This window comes from Acinonyx jubatus, chromosome A3 (genome assembly GCF_027475565.1).
Source record: "Acinonyx jubatus isolate Ajub_Pintada_27869175 chromosome A3, VMU_Ajub_asm_v1.0, whole genome shotgun sequence".
NCBI lineage: Eukaryota > Metazoa > Chordata > Mammalia > Carnivora > Felidae > Acinonyx > Acinonyx jubatus.
The window spans coordinates 30,112,445-30,121,119 of NC_069388.1; the positions used below are offsets into that span (position 1 = coordinate 30,112,445).

At 48.6% G+C, this 8,675-nt stretch overlaps 1 protein-coding gene across 2 annotated transcripts in view; it reads left to right on the top strand.

Annotated features, from left to right (window-relative positions):
- Nucleotides 1-8,216, top strand: part of SMOX (spermine oxidase) — a 56,458-nt gene extending 48,242 nt beyond the window's left edge. Inside the window, exon 7 of one of the 2 annotated variants that reach the window (XM_027069631.2) lies at nucleotides 4,996-8,216. In XM_027069631.2, coding sequence (XP_026925432.1) covers nucleotides 4,996-5,046 — 51 coding nt within the window. In that variant the 3' untranslated portion in view covers nucleotides 5,047-8,216. Of the gene's footprint in view, nucleotides 1-257; nucleotides 1,047-4,995 lie in introns of those variants that run through there. The other variant, XM_027069632.2, reaches the window with a different exon arrangement.
- The last annotated feature ends 459 nt before the right edge of the window (nucleotides 8,217-8,675 follow it).

An 8,675-nucleotide genomic window follows, 5' to 3' on the forward strand; every position in this document is an offset into this window, starting at 1 on the left:
AAATGCTTTTTTGGTATCAATTGAGATTATCATAGGGGTTTTCTCCATTTATCTGTTAATGTGTTAATTACATTAATATTTCTAATGTTTTCCTTGTATTTTGGAGACTGTCTTCACCTTGGTGTATTAGTCAGCTTAAGCTAAATTCTGCTCTGGTAACAAACAATCCCTAAATCTTAGTGAATTACAACAGATGTTTATTTCTTGCTCATGACATATGAGCACTAAGGATTTATTTCATGTCTTCTTAATTCTAGGGCCCACGTTGATGGAGCATCTCATGGTAGATGGAAAAGAGAGATACTGGAACATCTTAACATTTCTACTCAGAAGTGGCATATGTTATTTCTATTTGCATTTTATTGGTCAAAGCAAATCAGTGGCTGAACTTGCTTGATGTCAGTGAATAGGCATGTAATCTTCCTGCAGAAAAGTACCCAGCAGGTTGGGGCAGCAAATGTTTTCATAATTATAATATAATCTATCATACTGGTCATGACATATTATTATTTTAATATGCTGATGGATTTCACGTGCAAATATTTATTTAGGCTTTTGCATCTATGTTCACAAGTGACCTAAGATTTTTTATCTTAGGCTTTCCAGGCTTTTCTTTCTTCCCCTCTTGGGCTTTTAAAATAATTTGGGTAGCTTTGCATCTTTTTACTATATGCATTAGAAAAGTGTGTATAGAATGTTAAATATGTGGCTCCTGGAAGTTTAAAGAACTTACTTGCAAAACTGGTTGCATTTGGGTTTTTTGGGAGTAGAACTTTGATGTTTTAATTTCTTTTATGATCACATTCTGTTAACGTTTTCTACTTTTGGGGGGGGGGATGCAATTTTGGTGATTTATATTTTCTTAGAAAATCAGCCTTTTCATGATGGTTTAAACATTTACTGCTTTCAAATTGTTCACAGTATTCTCTGGGACTTCAGTTATAGCCCCTTTTTGTTTCAGATTTATTCTTTTTCATTGTGTTTATGTTGACTGGGCTTTTTCGAAGGGTACTGTTTTAAAAGAAGAATTCATTCATGTCTGGGAATATTTGCCTCTTGCCTTTATGCCTGTATGATACCCTATTTGGGTCAGAAAACCACAGTCTCTCTTTATAACTCTTTTCTTCAACACACATGTACAATAGGATCTCATTTGCTTCTCACGGAAAATGTGAGCCCCCGGTAACAGACGGAGGAACCTAGGGCTTGGGATGGTGGGGTCCTTGTTCTAGGCCACACGAGTGGGTGTTCCAGTCTGGGCCATTGTTTGTTCAGGCTCAGAGCAAGAACTAGATTGGTATTGCCACTGTGGTAGATGATGACAAAAGTTCTTCCCTCCTCCCTGTGACCCCATGCTTTGCCATGTGACTTTGTATCTCCTCCCACTAAAGAGGTTACTCTGGGTTGAATTGTGTCCCCCATTCATATGTTGATGTCCTAACCCAGCCACTTGTGATAGAGTGGAAGATTATTCAGCAAATGTTCAATCACTTTCCCTTTGGGAGCAGTTTCTTTTCCTGCATAATCACTTTAGGCTTGGCCATCTGACTCGTTTCGCCCAGTGGAACGTGAACAGACATGACATGATGTGATATGAGCAGAAGTTTTAAACGTTTGCACAGTTGGGTTTCACTTCTCATGTACTTGTCATTTGTCATGGGAAGAACGTGCCCCTGATAGCTGATGTTTCCTGGAGAATATGGAGAAAAATGGAATAGATCTGTGTCCATAGAAGCCTGGAACCAAACCTAGGACCTGCAGACAGCCACATGAACAAGAAATACAAATGCTTGCTCTTGTAACCTGTGAATTTACGGGTGGTTTGTTTTGCAGCATTATTGTGGCAATAGCTGACTGATACACCTCTCTCTGGGGAGTCACTCAGCCCAAAGGGGATATTTCTAGGCACTGATGATAGAACAAGCAGTGTACAAGGGTGGCTCAGTCCCACAAAGGGGCCTGGCAGAAACCGGCCAAGGGATTCAGTTCCCTGGAGGATGCATTTCATGGCTTGACTCTGGCTCAAAGAGTTGGAGGAGACAGAAGCCAGTGGGCATTCTTTTAGTTCTGTTCTATCAGACTGAGGAGAGATCTTCTATCCCAAACTACCCAGTTCTCAGCTAATGAGGAAGAACTTTGTTCTAAAAATTCAGAGCTGATGGCTACTCCTCTTCCATCAAATGGAACATCTGAGAAGCTCTGCTGTCCCACTCTGCTCTCAGGTCTCTTTTGACCCCAGAGCCACAAGCCTGGACAGTCCAGTGAGCATGAAGTCTTTGCTGAATTTGCAAATGGTTGACTGATATCCTTACTCTACAGACCTGTTTTGAATTTCTATCCTCTTTTTAGGTCTTTGTTGGTGTTTTAAGGGGAGGGCTCTGAAGGGCTTGACAGGATGCCATCTTAAGTTGGAAATACTGTACTTATTTAAAAAGTCTTTCCCACACCAACAGTGTGTATGACTTTCAGCAGTAAAGTCAGGAGAAAATTTGGGTATGGACAACCAGAGTCAACCTTTTAGAGATAGTGTTGGGGTTGGAAATGCAAATTTGGCACATGAATGTTCCTGTGGATGGCAACAGGGAAAGAAAAGGAACCCAAGAATAGGACTTGAGAATATGCTTAAATATAGAGGGAGACAGATAGAAGAGGGGCAGGAAAAAACAACTTTCCTGAGTTGTTAGGGACTCCTGACAAGACAGCAGGTCTAGATGGTAGCTTGGGAATGTTGAGTGTGGGTGTGGCACGTGGAAATGCCATCTGCAGAATCTCTAGAATCTACCTTTTTTTGTCGTTCTTCTCCATCCCTGTGGCCAGTGGCCACAGCACCGTCATCTCCTGCCCGGATTATTGCCGTCACCTCTCTCCATTTGGTCTCCTGCTACGGCTCTGGTCCTTTTGCTTTTTTATCCCAACACAGCAGTCAGAGTGACCCTGTTCACCGAGAGTCCAATGCTGTCTGTCTCCTCTTTCCTCAAGGCCTCCGAAGGCACCACCCGGCTCACTTTTCCGCACCTGGAAGGCCGGGGTCCTGCTGTGACTTACACAGCCCTGCACGCTTTGGCACTCATCACCTACTGCGTCTGGCACCCTCAGCCCCTGCTCCCCTCCTTTGCCTGATATGCTCTGCCTACTCGGCCCTCCTCGCTAACCTGTGAACACACCAGGTCTCCTCCTCAGTCAGGACTGGTTCACCTGCTGCTCCCTCTGCCTAGAATGCTCTTTCCCAGAGGTCTGCATAGCTCACTCCTTTATCATCTTCAGGCCCTTTCTCAGACATCACCTCCTATCTGAGGACTTCCCTGCGTCCTTGATCTAAAAGGGCGATCTCCCCCATCCTCAGTACTTCTGTTCCCTTCCCCTGTTACATTTCCTTGTCACCACCTATTGTATATTTTATGTTGTTTATTACCCATCACTTCTGTCTCTCCTGAAATGAGGACTCTGTGGAGACAGAAATTTTTTTCTTTTGTACACTGATGTCTCCCCATCTACGGGGCACATAAGTAGGTGCTCAGTAAATATTATCAAATGCATGCATTGTTCAATGACCATTGCCTGGCCATTTGTTATTGGCTGGTGGGTGCTAGCTGGTTGAAATGCATCAGAGGGCATGTGGGCCCCACCTGTGCCGTTCACATCTGAAGCTAGAGGAACACCAACCACCTGATCTATAAGAGGTCCAGGCATTTGGTGCTTGTAGACCCACTAGGACGACCGTGGGATGTTCCCTGAGAGCTGGTTTCTGAGGGTTCCAGACTGAAACGGGTCCATGATGGATGAGATTGGAGATAGGTAAAGCGAACTTAAAGGCACAGAAAAAGACAAAAGGCTGGGATGGAGGCATGAGTCGTTTGGATGGGTGGTTGAAGAGGGATGTATCATGGAAACAGGCAGGATGCACAAGGAGGTGAATGTGTGAACTAGGATGGAGCCCTATGCCTGGTGCACTAAATCAACAGCTCTTTCTATTAACTTTCCTGCTCAGCCTCTGAATGCACTAAGGGACTTTCAGACCACAGTTTGGCTTCCCAACAAGTTCATTTGTCATCACGAAGACACTGGCTTGTAAACATACAGTTATATTTTTCCATTAAAAATGAACACATTGGTCTTGGGCTTAGGAACTTCATGTCCTAGTGAGTTAGGTTGTCTGTGTCAGCTTATAGGAGGCTGGTAAGTGTGGAGCCCTAACTGGGTCCATTTTCTAGACCTGTGATACTAAGAACTGGCACCTTGGCTGGGGGCAAGTTCATTGAGCAAATAATGTCCCACTGAGCCTTTTGAGACACAGCCAGTGTTGATCCTGCCTAGTAGCTCCCTTTCCTTTTCACCGGTCTCTTTCCAAATCCTACACATTTGGCCAGTCTGGGAAGATGTCCTCAAGGCTGGGGGCTTCCAGAAAAACCCCTTTCTGTCAGGTTCCTAGTGAGAGGGGGAGCTCTTTGCTTATGCTGTTGCAGATTAGATAAGCGGATGCGGGCTTGAAACGTATTGACTGGCATAGATAGTGGGCACTGAGCCTGACTGCTGGATAGTGATTCTTTGCTTCTTCCTAATGCCAGAATTCTAATTTTCTTCAGAATAGCTGTGTGCCCAGTGGGAGGCTGGGGTCCTTGTTGCCCTAAAGCAAGGGTTGACAGACTTTTCCTGTAAAGGGCAAGATAGTAAAATTTAGGCTTTGTGAGCCAAGAGGAAACTTCTGTGTAATTTTCTCATCATGACATATTCTTTCAACCACCTTACTACCCCTTCCACTGAAACATGTAAAACTCATTCTTAGGTTGTGGGCTGTACAAAATCACGTGAGTGTGGACCTTCGCTGCCAAGCATCCAACCTATTTTCTTCATCAGTCTCCCTTGGAGGGTGCTCATAGGACTCAGTTCTGGCCCATAAGAGCCGAGTGGAGGTGTGCTAGGGAAAGGGCTCAGGGAAAGCTTTTTGTTATCTTGATAAAAGCAGACTTTTCTCCTTTTTTCTCTGTCTTGAATAAGAATGTGGATTTTGGAAACATTGATCATGATCAGGCAACAGAGAGTACGTGAGTCGACACAGCAGAGATTAGAAGGCAGAGGCAGAGGCAGAGCTTGTGTCTGCGATGAACAATGCCCGAAGCCACCCACCCTGTAACTTGTCAAGTGAGAAAGACGACGCCCCATGTTTAAGCAGCTGTCCCTCAGCGTCCTCGTTACCTGCAGTTGCATTCTTCACCTTTCCAGCGTGCTAGAGATGTCCATGGCTGTCTGCTCCCGGCCCATCTGGGAATATCACTCCACCCACGGACACTGGCACCTGGACAGCTGTGTTTTATACCACGTGATCTGACCCACTTCTGCCTGCCTGCCCAGCTGATCAGACTCGACCCCAAATTAGCCAATCCATAGGCTGGCCAGTGACCTATGACCTCTGGGGCTTGGCCCAAGAGGTGAGTGGGGCCAATCTGGCCCCTCTGAGGACCCCTTCTGTGGTTTCTGGCAGGACAGAAAGAGGTTGACACAACGCTATGGTGGAGTCATGTGAATGATGAACCCCTGGAGGGAACGCCCATAAATGTCATGGGGGAGGTCCCTGGAATTGCCTCCCATGCATCCCTCCCTCCAGATCCCGGCTCTGAGAGCTCAGGCTGTCATGGCCCCAGTTCTTGGATTTCTTCTGGATTCCAAATGCATCCTGCATTTCCTGCTTAGTTCCTCCCCAGACCAGAGCAATTTGAGGATATAGGCTGGGGTCCTGTCCAGCATGCCTTTTGTTTCCCTGCTCTTGCCAGGGGGTGGGTGGGGAAGGGAAGAGAGCCAGCCCCAAACTGCAGGAGAGTCCAGAGCAGCCCCTCTGCCCAAAGACCCTGCTTCCAACACCACCTGAGTCCACAGGGCTCCCCAGAGAGCTCTTCTGAGCAGAGGCTGCGGGAGCGGTTTAGCTTTTACCAGCATCTGGTTTTGTGCTTCGCTGGAGCCACAAGAAGAAGAAAAAAAGGAAATTCTTTCCAAGTAGACGGTGAACATGTAAGTCCCTAGGGGTGTAACAGGATGGAAATAGAAACAGGGTCAGGAGGGCACTGAAGAGTCGGGGCTTTGACAGGTCGCGAAGGGAGGGCGACCAAGGTCCCAAACCTTTTGCCAGGACCTGTCAGCGCCTGGAGCAGGAGGCACTAAAGGCTTGGGGTGGGGCTCCAGGTGGAGGGGTGGCGGGTCGGAAGGCACATAGAGCGGGTGTTCCTGCAGAAGTCCAGGCACAGCTGGCTGTCTGGCTGGGGGAGGACACAGGCTCCAGCCTTGTGAGGATGGGCAGAACCAGTAGGGGTGAGACAGTGGTGTTGAGTATTAGGTGGGCAATGGGGCAGTGTCCCAGGGAAGGGTCAGTTGGCCAGCTCCATCAGTCCAGGATTTAACGAACACTTACACCCAGCCCTGAGCAGTTCTGGGAATGGCCTTCTCCCCATGCACAGGTACGGATTCTAGCAGTGGGTCTGAAGCCAGGATGACCTTGGTGCAAGCTACCAGGGAGGCTGAGGGATACGTGGGGGTTCGTTTGGGTTAGGGGATCTGGAAAGATCTTGGGAAGAAGGTGGGCAGGCTCAGGGCTTCCAGGAGCCTGTGGCCTCAGCACCAGTGGCCTTGTCTTGCCCACATGGAGGTGAGGAGATGACCTTGCAGGAGGCGAGTGGCCTGGTATTTGGGGTGTCTGGGATCCACCCAGGCGGGTGGAGGGTGAACACACATCTGGAGCTACAGACAAACTCTTGGGAGCCATTTATATACAAGTGGTCACTGAGATCATTTGGAATGGATGAGATCGTGTGGAGAGTTGAGAAGAGGAAGAAGAAAACCTTGGGGGACATATAATGGCAGAGAGAGGCGCCTGCGCAGGAGGCAGAGAGAGAAGAGAGAGAGAGAGAGAGTGTGTGGCCAGGGAACCAGAAGAGATCCCAGGGGCGTGGTTTGGGTGCGGAGAAGAACATTTCAGCCACCAGCGTGGACTGTGGCAGACAGAGGGAGGAGGTCGGGGAAATGAGACGTCCCAGGTGACTTGCAAAAGCGGCTCTGGGGGATGCTGGGGACAGAGGTCCCTGAAAGAGTGTGGGAAGCAAGGCAAGATGGGTGGCAAGAGCCCAGCTCAAATGGCAAGGGCGGGCAGACTGGACTGGGGCCCGGAGTGGGAAGCAGGAATGAGACTTTCTAAGGATGGTGGGGGCAAAGGGCTTAGGCAAATGCCAGTGTCTTTGGAGGCTCGTTCCGCCCTGTCCCATCTCACAGGGCCATCCATTTCCCACTCACAAACTCCCTGAAGGCCTCATCCCATTTCTTGAAGATTGTGTAAAGGAACTCTTATTCCCATTCTAATCAGTGCTGAGAGTCTTCGCATTCTCCCAGCCACCTTGACCTTTCCTGGGGGCTTCCCGGAGACGACGGCCTCATTTCTCTGTGTACCGAAGAGACAGTATCTCTAATCAGATGTGTCTATTCTATGACCCTTTGGCGTGTCCTGACACCAAGGTCAGCAACTCAGTGCTTTAGCTGTGGCACAGCCTCTCTGGGGGCTTTTCAGCTCTCCCTGATCTCCTGAAGGCTTGGTATGGGGGTATAGGAAGAAGCAGTTGTGTGCAGAGGGCCTCGGTGCCCAGGAGATGGGAGCTGAGACTTGAACATCAGACATGTCTTGCTGATTAGTCATTGTGCCCGGAGAAAGTACTGGGCAAGCTGCCAGCCCCACCTGCCTGCATGCCTAACAGGTTAACCACGACAGGACAGGGAGGACCCCCCAAAATTCCCCTTATGAAGGCTCCCTCCCCAGCGTGCTCCCTTGTCCCCGCTGTTGGCCTCCTGTGGGCTTACCTGCCCTGGCATGTGGGAGCCCATGTTTACCTGCTCAGAGACCCTCCCCTGCCACTGAACCCCTGCCCGGGAGCCCAATGTTCAGTTCTTTGACAATGGGGCCTGTCCCTTCGTTGACCCCTGATTTGAGGAATGGCCCCCACCTCGGTGAGAAAAGAGCAAGGACTGTCCCCCAGTGTCCCCAGCTTTAGGGTGGCCAATGTGCCGTAAAGTGGGCCCTCTTCGGGGCCTGCAGCATGTTCCCAGCACCCCCACCTTAAACTGCCCTTCCTGGGCCTTTGGGGGATGCCAGGCCTGAGGATCTGGACCCTGCTGTAGACCCACAGTATGAAATGTCTGCTCCTGGGCACCAATAATGGCAGTCTTTTTACCTTATGAAATTGTGGTGACCTTTCAAGCACCTTTCAGACTACTTCCTCAGTACAGGATGGAAACTTCTGGCTCAAACTACTGGTCCACATGGGGCCCAGCAACTGGTTCTTCCAGTTTTAGAAAATCCCCACTCCAGACACCCTGGGGTATCACCTAACCAGCTTTCCACGGGACCACAGTCACCACCCCCACTCTGGTTGTATGTATGTGATTGATATTATCCAGCCGAAGACTAGATTACCTGCAGTCTCTTGAGAATGTGACAAGTGCTGGACATTTCACTCAAAGCTAACAAGTATGGTTCCTAGGTAGGTGTTCTTTCACTCATCATGTACACTTGTCTACATGGGCTTGTATATTTTTTCATGTAATGTTTCACCCATTTAACTGATGGCCACCTTCCTCACTGAGGCCCTCAGAGCATCACAGATACATCTGGGGAGACTGACAAAGCGAAAATTTATGCTTAT